This window comes from Budorcas taxicolor, chromosome 3 (genome assembly GCF_023091745.1).
Source record: "Budorcas taxicolor isolate Tak-1 chromosome 3, Takin1.1, whole genome shotgun sequence".
Lineage (NCBI taxonomy): Eukaryota > Metazoa > Chordata > Mammalia > Artiodactyla > Bovidae > Budorcas > Budorcas taxicolor.
The window spans coordinates 14,976,641-14,991,459 of record NC_068912.1 but is presented as its reverse complement, the minus strand read 5'-3'; the positions used below and the strand labels follow the sequence as shown (position 1 = coordinate 14,991,459).

The 14,819-nt window shown below is 59.7% G+C and overlaps 3 protein-coding genes across 7 annotated transcripts in view; 2 read left to right on the top strand and 1 right to left on the bottom strand.

Annotated features, from left to right (window-relative positions):
- The window catches only part of PMF1 (polyamine modulated factor 1), a 26,882-nt gene extending 20,734 nt beyond the window's left edge, over positions 1 to 6,148 (top strand). The window contains exons 2-5 of the mRNA XM_052637428.1: positions 1,222 to 1,327; positions 2,354 to 2,454; positions 3,856 to 4,051; positions 5,644 to 6,148. Of these exons, the coding sequence (XP_052493388.1) occupies positions 1,222 to 1,327; positions 2,354 to 2,454; positions 3,856 to 4,051; positions 5,644 to 5,697 (457 nt within the window). The 3' untranslated portion in view covers positions 5,698 to 6,148. The remainder of the gene's footprint in view (positions 1 to 1,221; positions 1,328 to 2,353; positions 2,455 to 3,855; positions 4,052 to 5,643) is intronic.
- PAQR6 (progestin and adipoQ receptor family member 6) lies at positions 3,945 to 14,731 on the bottom strand. Of its 5 annotated transcripts, XM_052637425.1 has the most exons (9): positions 13,514 to 14,731; positions 13,335 to 13,431; positions 12,067 to 12,142; positions 11,492 to 11,619; positions 11,154 to 11,359; positions 10,912 to 11,038; positions 10,435 to 10,531; positions 10,087 to 10,237; positions 8,812 to 9,772 (listed from the first exon to the last, which is right to left on the bottom strand). In XM_052637425.1, exons 3-9 carry the CDS (start codon positions 12,115 to 12,117, stop codon positions 9,498 to 9,500), a joined length of 1,035 nt encoding a protein of 344 aa, XP_052493385.1. In that variant the 5' UTR covers positions 12,118 to 12,142; positions 13,335 to 13,431; positions 13,514 to 14,731; the 3' UTR covers positions 8,812 to 9,497. The 5 variants fall into 5 exon arrangements, with proteins under 5 accessions (XP_052493387.1, XP_052493385.1, XP_052493383.1 ...); XM_052637427.1 differs by lacking the exons at positions 8,812 to 9,772; positions 13,335 to 13,431 and adding an exon at positions 3,945 to 5,259; XM_052637423.1 differs by lacking the exon at positions 13,335 to 13,431.
- Positions 7,694 to 8,669, top strand: BGLAP (bone gamma-carboxyglutamate protein). The gene is given in 5 exon segments (XM_052637429.1): positions 7,694 to 7,757; positions 7,983 to 8,021; positions 8,222 to 8,291; positions 8,446 to 8,563; positions 8,565 to 8,669. Coding segments are annotated over 5 exon segments (396 nt in total).
- Positions 14,732 to 14,819: the final 88 nt, after the last annotated feature.

Sequence of the window (14,819 nt, the reverse complement as noted above, 5' to 3'; positions counted from 1 at the left end):
GAAGCCTCGGGGTGTGTTTCGGGACACCTCCTCAGCCACTTTTTGCAGGTCCCTTGACATTCCTTCATCAGAGAGGCCTTCACTGACCACCCCCACACTTAAAGGTGATCCCCACAGTGCACTCTCTGAGCCCCTAACTCCTGGCCTTTTTCCCTCCAAGCACTCTCCACTAGTAACCATCCCCACGTTCACATGTGAGTTTATGTACTTCCTGCCATCTCTTCCTCCACTGGAAGCACCAGGGGGGCCGTGCCAGCCTCACTGACCCAGAGCACCCAGCACATAGCAGATGCTAAGAGAACACTTGTGGAGGGGAAGAGCCTGAGAGAGCAGGCAGAGACTGGTGGAGGGGGGAGAGGAAACAGCCATGAGAGTTCGTTTCAGTTACTTCAGTTCCTTTGTCCAAGAGGAGCCAGCCATCGGGAGTGTACTGGGCACCCTTTGACCTTTGCAGCTACAAGGAGTGTGTCAGCTGCCAGTGACAGAGCCCTGATTTTAAACGGCACAAACAATAAGAGAAATCCATTACCTCACTAACAAGAAGCCCCGAGGTAGGATGGCTCCAGCTTGATGTTTCCAGCAGTTTGATGATGTTCTGAGGCCCGGTTCTTTCCTTCTTCCTGCTCCGCCTCCGTAGGGTAGAAACTCTGCTCCCAGGCCAGGCCCCCGTGGTTGCTGGGGGCTGGAACCTCACCTGGGTATAGTTAAGGCCCACAGAACGGGCATCAGCTCTTCCTGTGTGGTTCTTTTTAGGGGTAAGGAAACCTCTCCCAGCGTCCACATACCCTGTCCTAATGCAGCCCTGCAAGGGCACTGGAAGGACCAGAGATTCTCAAAGTGAGGGGCGCAGACCAGCAGCATCAGCATCGCCTGGGAGCTTGTTCAGAATGGGGGCGGGGCAGTGGTCTGAGTCTTCGTCAGCCCTCCTGGTGATTTGGTGCTTGGTAAGGTCGAGTTTAAGTACCGTGGCTGGCCCGATTGTGACCCACCCTTCAGAGGGGGACACCTGAACTCAGCCGGGGCTCTGCTGAGAGGAAGTGGGGAGACTGGAGGGGCTGAGCCATCCTCAGTGACTGGAGCTGCAGATGAGACTCTGCCCCCACTGCCGTTAGCCAGAGTCATGAAGGAGACAAGGCCTCGAGCCCTGTGACGAGGGGCAGCGCTGCCCAGGCGCCAGCTGATGACTCTGAATCCAGCCTATGCCTTCTCTCCTCCTACCAGCTTCCAGAGGTTCACTGACTATTACAAGAGCTTCTACCAGCTGCAGCCTGAGATGACCCAGCGCATCCATGACAAGTTTGTAACTCAGCTGCAGACTTCTATCCAGGTGAGTGGCAAGAATCCCCGCAGGCACTCTTGGTTCGGGTCCTGTCTTCCAGGTCATCAGCCCTCCGAGGGCAGGGTGCCCTCGGCCCCCGTCTGCCCTCAGTCCCCAAGACTGTCCTCTGTGCCCAGGGGCTGCAGTGACCGCCTTCCCTTCCCTCCAGATGACGTGGGCGTCTCTAGTCTCCTTGTCCCGTGCTGGAACAGTGGTCATAGTTGCTGTCCCACCTGACCTTGGGAGCTCAGCAAGGGCAGGCCTGGTTCTGCTTCTTTCTGTTTCTCCAGCACCTGCTGCAAAGCCTGGCACAGAGGAGGCATTTAGCAAATGGTTGAATTCACGGGAACTGCATACTGGAGGGGCCACAGGAAAGGACAGGATTCCAATAACTCTCCCTGGGGAGTCTCAGTTCCATGCTGGCACCCTCCAGGATGGGCCTCGTTAAGCATCAGAACGTGTGTGTGTGCTGTCAGCTGGGGGCGCTCGGCGTGCAGCCTTCAGAGATGATGGGCAGGAGGGGAGTATTGCTGCAGGCTCTTAAAATTTTTTTAACCGTGCTGGGTCTTTGTTGCTGAGTGTGGGCTTTCTCTAGTTGTACAGAGTGGGAGCTACTCTCTCGTTGCGAGGCTCGGCTTCTCGCTGCAGCGGCTTCTCTTGTGGCAGAGCGCGGGCTTTGTGGCACACAGTCTTCACGGTTGCAGCTCATGGGCTCCAAAGTACAGGCTCAGTAGTTGTAGCACGCAGGCTTAGCTGCCGTGTGGCATGTGGGGTCTTCCTGGACCGCGGATTGAACCGGCGTCCCCTGCGTTGCCAGGCGGACTCTGACCCACGGGGCCGCCAGGGAAGCCCACGCAGGCTCTTAGAGCGTTTTCTGTGTTGCGCTTCCGTGCTTACAGAAGTCACATGTGGGAAAGTTGGCATGCTTCTGTGAAGACAGAATCTGAGTCAGCCAGAATTCTACTAAGTGCCGTTAGTAGTTCAGCATATGGAATTGTCTAGTATCATTATAGCTCCTGCCTGTTTTCCCTCCAGGAGGAAATCTCTGAGATCAAAGCTGAGGGAAACCTGGAAGCTGTCCTGATTGCATTGGACGCGATTGTGGAAGAAAGCAAAGACCGCAAGGAGCCAGCCTGGTGAGAAGGGCGTTGCCTGCTCCCCTGGACACAGGCAGTCTCATAGGGAAAGAGGCAGCATTTCATCATCTTTTAAAAAAAAATTCCTTTTTATTTGGCTGTGCTGGATCTTAGCTGCGCAGCATGTGGGATCGACTTTTGTGACCCGGGATGGAACCCAGGCTTCCACTGGCCCACCCGGGAAGTCCCAGCATTTCAGCATTTTGAAAGAGCTTTTCTGGTGGAACCACGTGCATGAGACTGTGGGCTCACGGCCCTTGAGAGGACCCTGTGACAGGGACAGGTGGAGAGGACCAACACCAGACAGTGCCCCAGCACAGAGAGACAAACGCATAGCCGCTCTGGGGAGGGAGAGCTGGGGGCAGACGCATGTCATCCTGGGGTTGAGATGACTGGGATGAGAGAATCCTCCCAGGCAGCTGTTTCAGCACCCCCGTGGCCTGTGGGAGAGAGGGTAGAGGGAGGGTGGAGGGTAGTGGGATGAGGTGGAATAGAGACGTTTGGACTCTTAGGTTGATTAGTCTGGCCCAGGCATCTGGTTTTTATTCATTTGTTCATTCAACAAATACTTCAGGAGCATTTACTATACACCCAGAACTATTTTTCATGCCAGAGGTTCGCCAGTGACTAAGACACGAGATTCTGGGGGCAGACCCACTGCCTGGCTGTCCTGGGCAGGAGGGAGCGGGGGCCCTGGGGACGGGAGTGCAGAGCTGAGGCCACCGAAGCCACAGCGGCCGGAGCTCCTGCCTCCGTTCCCTGCCTGAGCAGACTCCTAGGTCAGGAGGAGGGAAAACCGTTTTCGTGGTTTTCAATTTAATGCTTTATGATCTTTAGAACTGAAGAGAAGTACCTTTGATAACTGACAAAGGATTTTTAAAGAACCTACAGTGGCTTCTATGCCCCTGCCCATCAGAACTGACCCATCTCCTCCCTCTGGGCACTCAGAACTCCTATAATCTTGGCCTCTCAGATCTGTCTTTCCTTATCTTCCCACGTTAGCCAGCCATGGCCTCTTGGGGTCTGGGCCTGCTCTCGGGCCGCTCACAGTCTTGACAGCGGGGACGCCCCAGCAAGCCACATGGTCACAAGCACAGAGGAGAGTCGCCTCCAGCCCGGGAGGCGTAGAGCTGGGGAGAGTGTATGTGGATGAAAGGAGGAAGGCTAGGGTGCAGACTAGTGAGAAGGGAAGAGGTGGGTTCCTGGGAGCGGAAGCTGAGGGACGGGGTCAGCGTTCCCTTCAGGAGCAGGAGCCATGCGATTGGGTTTGGGAGTGAGAGGGACCACAGGAGAGCCAGCTCAGCTCGAGGCTGAAGGTGGGCGTGCCACCTGGGCTTGGAGGAGAGGCCTCACCCCACCACCTCCTCCTCCTCCCTGTCCCCACCCCTGTGCCCCCTGCAGGCGCCCCAGTGGGATCCCGGAGAAGGACCTGCGCAGCGCCATGGGGCCCTACTTGCTGCAGCAGCGGGGGGCCCTGCAGCGTCGTGTGCAGAAGCAGGAGGCCGAGAACAGGCAGCTGGCGGACGCTGTCCTAGCTGGGCGCAGGCAGCTGGAGGAGCTGCAGCTGCAGGCCCAGGCCCGGCAGCAGGCCTGGCAGGTGAGTGCCCCGGCCCGGCCCTCAGTGCCCTGTGGCAGCTGAGGAGAGAATGGGCCCAGAGAGAGCAAGTGGTGTGCCCAGGGGCGGCTTCTCCCTGTCACGGTCAGGGTCAACACTCCATAGCCATGGCGGCTCAACTCCACGTGACCACTGCCCGGCACCTTTACAGCATGTACTTTAGAACGACTTCTAGAGTGTCAGCATACCTACAACATAGCTTCCCTGTAACAAAAGCGTGTCCTGAAAGTGGCCCAGTCACTTGGAGCCAGGTTGGTAAACAAAGGGAAGGGTTGCTCAGGCTGGGTGGCACAGATAGCAGGTGTGGGGCAGAGTGATGAGGCGGTTTCCTTGCTGGCTCAAAGCACGGTCCCAAAGAGGGTTTCTAGTGTGGCTTGAACCATGGCCTGCCTTTGGGTTCTGTCCAGCTGATGTCTATCGTGGCCACTTGACAGCTCCCTTCCTGGGGCAAACCCTCCTGATCCTGAGCAGGATAGGTCCCCAGATCCGTGGCTCTTGGGTTCCTTGGTCTTCTCCTCCCAAGACCAGTCAGGGGAACCTAAAGGCCGTGCCGCAGCCTCAGCAAGGCGCCGAGCCTGAGAGAGGCGGCGGCGGGAGAAGGGCTGTGTCCTGCCCTGCTTCCTCTCGTCTGCACTCCTCAGCCTCCTGCCCTGGGGCTGCACTGTCGTGCTGTGTAGTGGCCCAGGCCTGCTTGGTGAGCCCAGGGCGGGTAGCCGAGGCCCTCGCCTGGTCTGCTCCTGGGCCGGGTTCCGTGGCTCAGAGTTGTGTCTCGGGTGCTCTGACATTGCCACTCCGTCACTGTGAGGCCAAAGGTCACTTCCCTGACGGGGCTCTGGCTTCCAAATTGGCCAAATAGTGATCCCCAGAGCCCTGCCAGCTGTGGCATTCGGTACTTCTGCCGTAAGAGGAAGGAGGGCGCACCCTGCTTAGAGCCACACCTCTCCCGCCACAGGCGCAGATCCCAGCCATTGTCTGAAGTGGGTCAGGTGTGCTCAGCGCCGCGCCCTGTGTGCGCCCAGAGAGCCCCTTTTACCGCAATTTCCATGTCTAGTCCGGCTGAAGGCTTCCCCAGCGGCTCAGTGGTAAAGGCTTTGCCTGCAGAGCAGGAGGTGTGGGTTTGATCCTTGGGTTGGGCAGATCCCCTGGAGAAGGAGATAGCAACCCATTCCTGTAGTCTTGCCTGGAGATCCCTATGGACAGAAAAGCCCGGCAGGCTACAGTCCATGGGGTCGAAAAGAGTTGGATACAGCTTAGCAGTTAAACCATTAGCCCAGCTGAAAGTCCATTTAAGAAAGCATCTCTGCTAGCAATCTCCACTGAGGTCAGAGGGTCAGGGGGACACTTTAGGGACCTTTCTGAAGATCAGCTCTTCTCTGTGGAGGCCTCAAGCCTGCCATAAACACCTGCTGAGTGGGGTGGATTTCCTAACATGCCCTGCTGGGCCCGTGACATGAGTCACAGACGCCTTCCATATCGTCCTGCTGGAAACTCGGGCCTAGAGTCAAGGACAGTGGAGGAAAGGGGTGTGGGTTTTCTCATTTCCCAATTTGTCTCTTCTCTCTCATTGATGTCAGGCTCTACACAGAGAACAGAAGGAGCTGTTGGCCGTGCTAAAGGAGCCTGAGTGAGGAGGAGAGGGCCAGACCCAGGAGCAGAGGGCAGTCAAGGTCAAGGGCCTGTGGTCCAGGATGCTGGGCCTGAGTGAGCTGCATGTGAGAACAGTCCCTCAGCAGTGATGGAATCTGCTGGAGAAGGAAGTGTCTCCATTGCTGTTGTACTTTGGGGCTCCTTGGTGTCAGAAACATACACGACGTTCAGATTCCTCCCGTTTTCTCCTAACTTGAGGACTCTTGGCCAGCTTCCGCCGTGGAAGGCAGGCCCTGTGCTTCCTCTCGTATAGGTTTGGGCCAACCCGCCACCCTACCCCCCGACAGACACTGCCAGTTCCTGAGCCCGCCCTCGGACCTGGCTCAGGGACTCTGTTTCCAGTCTCCTGATTGCCCCCTTGCTGGCCAGCCCCAGGGGCCCTTGCCATGCTCTCCCCACATCCGCAAATAAACCTCCTCCACTACACTGTAATCTGTGAGGGTGCTGCTTCCGCCTGGGCCTCTCCCCAGACTCTCCAAGGCCAAGATTCCACCCTGGACCGGAGTCCTGGCTCCCATCGAGGTCTTTGGTTGCAGGGCTGCAAGAGGTCTTGGGGAGGGCGGGTGGGGGCTGTGTTTAACCATCATATACAGAAGGGCTGGGAAGCCCCGTCACCAAAACCAGGACCCTTGGGTTCCCTGAGGCCAGAACAAGCCTCCGCGGGGTGTACTCTGTCCAAGCCAGCCCACCGTTCTCTTCCCCTTGGGTTGCTTCTGAGAGACGCTCTGTGGTGGGCCTCGTCAGTGGTTGCATCGGTGGGCCCTCCAGGGGGCTGGGACTTTGTCCTCTGGCTCCTCACGCCCCCTCTTGCCCAGCCAGGGCCACACGGCATCAGGAGAGACTTGGCCAAAGGTGGGGTGGGTGCCTCCTCCAGACCAGAGGGTGAGAGGGGTATGGGCGAGAGCTTCACCCTCACTGTGGACAGAGGCCTGATTGGTCTGTCTGGGAACTCCAGGGACACTTGGGAGATGACAGGGTGGCCCCTCTTCACAGACACCAACCCCTAAGTTGAGCCCAGTGGCTCCTCTCCCGTGGAGGTATCCAAACACCCAGCCACAGGTGGGGGTGGGCGGGCAATGCTGTCTGCCAGGCCTCTACTCGGTGAGTGGGGGTGGGTGAGCACACCCCTCTTCTCCAGCCTGAGCTGAGGCAGAAGTTCGAGATGGATATTCTGTCCCTTGGAGGACAGGTCCCCAGGGTTGGCACTGGGGAGGCTGTGAGGGCAGGAAGAGGATGGGGTGGTCAGGAGCCCAGGGGTGCTCTTCATCTTCCTGCCCCGTGCAGACCCTGCGTCCCCACCTGTGAGGGGCACGGGTAAGGAGGTCTTCAGCTTGGGGCCCACCTGGCCGGTGGCAGACCAAAGAGCTGCCCCACCCCCTTCCCCTGTCCTGATGCACAGGGCCGAGCCGCCCCCGCTGTCGAGGCCTCTCTAGGACAGGGCTCCTCGGGGCGAATGAGGGCATCTTGTCGGCAGGCCCGCCCTCCCTGGGGTTTGGCTCCTGCCCATGGGGCCAATGGTGGAAATCACAGTCTGAGAGGCTGCAGCCCAACTCCGCGCAATTCTATTTTAGACCCCCGGCCGCCCTTCCTCTCTAGGCTCCCCATCCTCCCCTCCCAGCCTGCCCCACTGATGGCCCTAACTGAGGCTGGGGCTCAGAGGGAGAGTAGGGGCTGGGGGACCTGGGGCGGCCCCGTGAGGAGGAGCTGGGGACCTTCTCTGGAGGCTGGCAGTCTCGGATTAAGGCGAGCCCTCCTCCATCACTCCAGGGGCCTGCCCAGGGAGCCACAGCTCCAACCACAACCTCCTTTGGGGTTTGGCTGACAGAGCTGAGGCGGATGAGCCCCAAGCAGCCCTGGCAGACTCCCCCATGACCCGCCCGCACCCCTGCCTCTGGGGCACAACCCAGAGAGTATAAAACAGCGCTGGAGGCCGGGAGAAGCAGACTGGCCGGGTCCGCGCAGCCGCTGACAGACACCATGAGAGCCCCCGTGCTCCTCGCCCTGCTGGGCCTGGCCACGCTCTGCCTTGCTGGCCAGGCAGGTGAGCGCCCCGCCCCCGGTCCAGATCAGTGCCACGGCCTCCCCTCCTCACCCCTTCCACTGGCAGTCCCTGCGACGGCCCAGCTAGCTTTCTGTAGTCACAATCCACTTGCCCCCTTCTCTCCTTGTGGAGGAAAAGGAGGGAAGAGCAGGCTGCCAGAAGCAGGGGAGGGTGGGGAGGGCCCTAGGGATGGGCAGGGGTGAACTGGGCTCCTTTTCTTTGCAGATGCAAAGCCTGGTGATGCAGAGTCAGGCAAAGGTGCAGGTATGAAGTGGGCTGGGCGGGGGCTATGCCCCGTATCCCCAAGGGAGCTGCCCACTCCCAGCACCCGTTCTTACCCCAGTCCCCTCAGTCCCATTCTCCCCTCCGGCTCCCTCCCGTCTGGCTCTCAGGAAGGCCAGCCTGCTCCTCACCTTATCCACCCAAACTGGGAGCCACCTGACCCCTGCCCCTGTGCTCCACAGCCTTCGTGTCCAAGCAGGAGGGCAGCGAGGTGGTGAAGAGACTCAGGCGCTACCTGGATCCTGGGCTGGGGTGAGAGGAGGGGAGGTACTGGGCCAAGGCCCTGCATCTGCAGGATGGGCCGGGAGGAGTGGCCGCTGTGGGTGTCCCCTGGAGCCCCAAGTGCCGTGGGAGGAGGGGCGGGCACTTTGCATGGAGGCTGATGGCCAGTGTGGTGGGTTCTCAGAGCCCCAGCCCCCTACCCAGATCCGCTGGAGCCCAAGAGGGAGGTGTGTGAGCTCAACCCTGACTGTGATGAGCTAGCTGACCACATCGGCTTCCAGGAGGCCTATCGGCGCTTCTACGGCCCAGTCTAGAGCTCGCAGCCCTGCTGACCTGGCTGGCGGCCCCCAGCTCTGGCTTCTCTCCAGGACCCCTCCCCTCCCCATCATCCCCGCTGCTCTAGAATAAACTCCAGAAGAGGAACTGGGGCTGTGATTTTTTGTCCATCTGTGGATTGTGAGGAGGAGGCATTGGGACGATGGGGAGTGGAGCCAGAGGTTTTACCTTTTTTAGTCCCAGAAAGTGTTTCCCAAAATCTGTTGTTGATTTATTTATTTATCCCTGCCTGATTCCAGAAGCATTGAAGATAGCTTCCTAAAGTCTAGCTAGGGTTCTCCTCTCTAGCCCAGCACCCACCCCCACCTCAACCCACTGCCCCATCCATGACACACCCAAACAGACCAGATCCCAGAGGCCTGGATATGGAGTCCACGGTTGTGACCAGGACAGATGCCCTCACGGCCACAGGCCAAGAACTGCCTCGGCCAGTGCTGCCTGCTTTGGGGGTAGGGCACGAGGGGGCCTCCCAGCCAGGTTAACAAGCATTCAGGGTGGGCCTGGGTTAGCCATGTTAGTTCTTCCCTGGGCTGCGCAGAAATTCCAGGAGCACCAGAAATGGGACCAGATAAAAGGACCCAGTGCCTCCCACCCCAGCCTTCGATGGCAGGTGGGGCAGCTCCAGCCTGGACACACGCATCTCCCCTCTCAGACCCTCAGCACTTCCCAACCCCATCAAGAGCCCCCTCCTTGAGCTTCCTGCTCTTTCCCAGCCTCCCAGGCCCTCGCCTCACCTCTGTCTTCCCAGTTCCCTTCTCACCTCCACGCTCTGTCCTCAGTCACTCTTGCTTCCAGGCTCAGACGTGCCCCCATCTTATCAGGCTTGGGTCTGGGCTCCTCCCCTGTATGAGGGCCTGCCTGGACTCTGCCTCTTTCCAGGGCAAACTCAGAGATGGGACCTCATTGCAGTTTGGCCTTTGTACCCCACTCCAGTGAGCTACCTTGCAGCAGGGGGCATGTACTGGGGGCCCGAAATAGGGAAGCCGTGAAACCGGCAATGATGAGCAAGTTCCCGGCCACTGCCAAGCCCAGAGTGGCCACCGTGCCTGCCAGGCCTAGGGGCGGTTCCTGCGTGGCCAGCCAGGCTCGGCGAGATCCCATATCAGTCAGCACCGCCTCCAGCTGGAAGTGCGTGCCCAGCACTGCACAGATGTGGAATAGCTGGTGGCTGTGGCCTGTGGGGAGGGTGGGCAGGTGAGGACACATAGCCCATCCCCAGGGCTGCCCCAATTCGTCCTGTGATCCATGGCGAGCATCCTGTCATCTGGGCCTGCTACTCCCCTAAACTAGAAATAAGAAACCCAGGGTTTCTTTAGGTTCCCAGAGTTATCAGCAACTATGAGTGAGCTGCTGTTCACAGAGCCCCTGGCGTACATGCTGCTAGTTTTGCTGTTAACCTGAGGGCCCTGCCGGGAACACTGCTCAGTTCACTCGGGGCTCTGGGAGCTGTCACCCTGACCCCCCCGGGCCAGGCCAGGTCTGTGCTCACCGAAGTAATCAAAGCGTCCTGGTGCCAGCCGCTCAGGCAAGTGAGAGGCGAAGAGGAAGCCAGTGAGCAGCGCACAGAAGAGGTGGTAGCTGTGGCTGGTGCTCAGCGCCTCCTGCCCACAGCTGTGGCCCCTGCCCCAGCACAGTCCCAGCTGGCAAAGGAAAAGCAGGGTTGGTGGGGAGGGGCTTTGGGGCTGGACATCATATGTCTGGGATCTGGTGAGGATTGGGGGGGTGCACAGCTGGACTGGATGCTGGGCTGGGAGGGTGGGTGGCAGGGCTGGGGTCAGGGCTCGAGGGGGTGGGACTGGGCACTGTGAGGGTCAGGACAGGAAAGCAGCGGCCTTACCCGATAGAAAAGTGGGAGGTTGTCGAACAGAAAGGGATAGACGAAGGCGGCCGAGCGGAGGATCTTACTGAGCCCAGGGCTTTCTAGCTCTGGGAACCTGGGAGGCAAGAGGGAAAGGCTGGTCACCGTCACTATGCTGGGATGGGGGTGAGAGGAGGGCAGGGGACCTTTGGCCACCATGGAATGTTTAGTGGCTTCGAAAGCCCTTAGGCCACATAACTCCTCTGTTAAGTGACAACAGCTGTAAAACGGGGATAGACACGTGCCGCTTAGGTCGCTGAGGGAGAGACAGAGCCGGGGTGGTGCTGGGGCGCAGGCTCTGGGCACACTAAGTCCTCAATAAACGGCCCCACAGCCACTAGTTTTGCTCAGGAGCAGTGGGGCGCAGGCACACCCAGCGGTCCTGGGTGTCCAAGTGTTTATGGGTGCCCTGTTCTGTCCCTCCGCCTTCCCCTTCACCACTGGCCAAGAACCCACCGGGAGTAGCAGGAGAGGCCGGTACACAGGAAAGAATTGAGTGCGGCGGCGGGCACAAAGAGCTGGTGCAGGTGGCTGTGCAGCCAGGAGGCCGGCATGGAGTAGGCGGCATAGGGGAAGGCGCAGCCTGGGGGCGGGGCGGGGCGGGGCGGGAACTGAGGCCCCGCCCCAGGACCCCCGTGCCACACCCCCGCCCTGCCTCGAACTCCCCTCCCCCTGCCCGCCGCCGCCGTGGGGCTCACCCAGGCTGTAGAGGCTGAGCGCACCGTAGTCCAGGAAGTAGCAGATGTGACGCACGCGGGGCGACATGGAGCTGAAGGTGTGCGCGCAGCACGATGCAAACGGGTAGAGGCAGGCGGGCAGCAGGAAGACGAGCAGCGGCCAGTGGTAGGGCTCCGACCGGAAGCCCAGGCCTCCCGCCAGCGCCAGGAGGCGCCACAGGAAGTACCTGCGGCAGGCACGTGCTCAGGCCACCGGAGCCCCGGCGACTCCCACTGCAGCCCGTGGGCCCAGGCAGTCCTGGCCCGCCTGAGTACCCCCTTGAGCTCGAGGCCCAAGCCTGGGACAGAGCTTCCCTCACCAGGTGGGCAGGAAGTGAGTCCAGATGTTGACGGTCTCGTTGGTCATCTGGAAAGAGCTGAGGACACAGTCCAAGGCCGAGCTGGTGGGGCGGCGGTAGCCAGACATGATACCATCTTCCCAGAACACCTAGGGTAGTGGGTGGGGGCGGGGTGGGGGGAGAAGAGGGGAGTCACTGTGTTTCACCCTTTCTCTCCAAGAGAGACCTGTGGAAGGAGGGTTGAAGGGAATGGTCTGGAGGTCACCATGGTGCCAAAGCCAGACTGAATCCAAGCCCATCTCAGCACAGGTCCCAGTACCCAGAGAGCAGGTGAGGGACAGAAGAGGCAGAGGAAGGGGACAAGGTGGGGTTGGGAGTCGGTGGACACATGGCCTCTGAGGCTCAGGACTCCAGGTAAAGCAGCGTGCTGGGCTCCAGGAAGCAGGTCACAAACCCTGCTCCTTAGAGAACAGGAGCCCCACACCAAAATGACAGGGATAAGAGGTAGCCTGTGGCAAAGATTTCCCCACTTGCACAAAGAGAAGCACCTCCACCCAGCCAGCACCCTGGGAAGTAGGAGCTGGTGAATCCCTCACCCTGGGGACCTGGTGGACTCGAAGGAGTTGGGGCAGCTTGAGACTGAGCATGGTGGCCCGGCACCTCCACGTTGACCTGGAGACAAAGGGCAGAGGGGATTTAGGTATCTGCCCCCATCCATGGGTCCCTTTTCACCCAGGCCCAGGCTGGACCCCATCCCTGAGTCCCAGGGTGGGCTGTGTACAGGCATGCGTGCCGTGGTAGCTGGCCACCAAGCTGCTTCCTTCAGGCCTGGGGGGGGCTCCCATCTTCCCCAGTGGTCATAACCCCAGGCCCTCCTCAGCCTAACCTGGGGCCATTCAGTTCCCCCATGAAGGGGGACTGATCCATCGAGGAGTGGAGTGGCCTCCTCAGCCAGAAGGCTGCCTCAGGAACCCTGGATCCAAGTGCCTAACCCCAAATTTCTGTCTCAGAACCCTGACTTACAGAGGACAGCACAGAGAGAGCCCAGGCACACCGCCGCCGCCGCCAGCAGAAAGCCCCTTGGCCCCCAGTGCCTAGGCTGAGCACAGAAAACTCAGGGAGCTTAAGAATTCTGGGAGAAACCAGATGCCCACTGGTGGGGCAAGGAATTGGGGGAAGCTTAGCTCTTCGACGACTACACACACCCCCGGGGGTGTTCCGGTCCCTGTCCCTCCTGAGCCCCGCGCCCTTCAGCCTCAGACCTGTGTGCTGCCTCCGGGTGGCCGCGGCTCTACTGCCCCGCCCGCCTCCCGGGCCGCCTCTCCCAGGCACATTCCTTGGCACAAGTGGAGGGGCTGGGCCACCAGGGTGGGAGGAGGGAAAACAGGACACCCCGCCCACCTCTCCAGGCCAAAACTTTCCAGCCCAGACCCACCCCTCTTCCTGCCGCTGCCGCTTTGCCGACTCTGTGTCTGCGCCTCACACACTCCGGGCCTTACACAGCCAGCCTGAACCCCAAGCCTCTGCCCTTGAGCTGGATGCTGGGGACCCTGCTGGACACAAGGGAGGTCTGGTCCCTAGTCTGCACCCCGGCTAAGCTTTAAGGTAGATGGCCCTGGGAATTCTGGGGCCATCCAGCGGTCAGACTTCTCTGGTGGGCTAGTCCCTGGGGCCAGAGAGTAGGGCACAACTGAAGTGACCTAGCATGCCGGTGATTAGGACGCCGTGTTTTCACTGCCGAGGGCCTGGGTTCCATCCTTGGTCCTGGAACTAAGACCCCACAAGCTTCGGAACACATCCAAGAAACTACCCAAGATCGATGACCGACCCCTCCCAAGAGGGGGATGGGGGTGTCCTGACCTACCCTGAGTGCAGCCCAGCTACTTCGGGGAGGGGTGGACCAGGACGATGCTGGGGTCTAGCTCCCCTCAGGACTAGGGTCAGGTCTCTGGAGTAGTCAGCTGTAGCCAAGAAATGGGTGGTGGGGGGTGGTGCAGCTGGAGCAGGTGCATTGCCTCTAGCCCCCCAGATGACCTTCCTTACCCAGAGCTTGACGGGCGCTCCCAAGTCAGAGGGTCGGCAGGCCCCGCGCTCCACGGGCGGAGTCCCTGGCTCTTGCCAGCCGGGCCAACGGGAGGGAGAAGAGCGGCAGGCAGGCGGGCCAGGCCTGGGCGGGGTGTGGGAGACAAAGGAAGCGGGGAAACAATCCTAGCCTTGTCCAGCCTTCAGGGAGCAGCGCAGGGTGGCCCAGCCCCATTAGCAGGCAGCTCACTCGGCCTCCAGCAAACAGCCAGCCCCTGCAGCTTGACCCCACCCCACTGAGAGCAGACTGGCCGGAAGAGGCCCAGGCCCTAGCCAGGAGGCAGCCAGGCCGGTATGGAGGGACCCCTCAGTGCGGGCTGCCCCACAGCTCCAGGGTTCCAGGCTCTCCCAGCAGCTGAAGATGGGGGACTCTGCCTTAGGCTAGGCAGAGGAATTCCAACCCCAACTTTGGATTTTCCAGAATCACTTCTCATTGTGCTTTGCTGCCTTAGTGCCTGGTGCTGGACAGAATTCAGAGCAAATACATTTGGTAAACGTTGGTTTAAACCACGAGGGGTTCACCAAGCTTCTCCACTCCCCAAACGCAGAGAGGTGTGTCAATCCTAGCGAAGGGACAGATGAAGACTCAAGAAGCTGGTTTCAAGATTCACCCCCATCTCTCCTGAGGCTTCTCCTTGATTCAGAGGACCCAGCTGAAGACTGCCAACCACCCCCAGGCCGTCACCTTCAAAAGTTAACCCTTGAACTTGCGTGTGAACTGCATTTATAAACAATTTTTCACTAAATATGTACTCTGCAACATGGTCCATGTTTGAATCAAGGATGTGAAACTGAATACAGAAAGCCAACTGGATAGCCACGTGCAGATGTCTGATTGTATGGGGGTCAGTGCCCTAACACCGCGTGGTGTTCTCGGGCATCTGTATAGCCTTTACCTGTCGGCCCTGGTCTTCCCTGCTGGCTCGGCAGTAAAGAATCTGCCTGCAATGCAGGAAACCTGGGTTTGATCCCTAGGTCAGGAAGGTCCCCTGGAGTAGGAAATGGCAACCCATTCCAGCATTCTTGCCGAGAGAACTCTATGGATAGGCTACAGTCCATGAAGTCACAACAAGTGGACACGACCGAGCGACTAGCAGGTCGCCCTGTGAAGGCACCCCAGCTCAGTGCAGTCAGCGAACTCCACAGCTGTCAAAACTGCTTCTGGAGTTTGTGTTTCAACTGCTGGTTTCTTGCTTCAACTGGGCCACATCGTAGAAACCTTTCCAAACTGCCATTTCAGCCTGTAATCTTTCCCATGTCCCAGTGA

Bases quoted from the DNA above. Each gene is read 5' to 3' on its own strand.
- PAQR6 (XM_052637425.1), bottom strand. From the start codon at position 12,117: ATGCTCAGTCTCAAGCTGCCCCAACTCCTTCGAGTCCACCAGGTCCCC. The intron at 11,620-12,066 runs GTGAGGGATTCA...CCACTACCCTAG, and splicing joins GAGTCCACCAGGTCCCCAGG to GTGTTCTGGGAAGATGGTAT. The intron at 11,039-11,153 runs GTGAGCCCCACG...CCCCGCCCCCAG, and splicing joins GCTCAGCCTCTACAGCCTGG to GCTGCGCCTTCCCCTATGCC.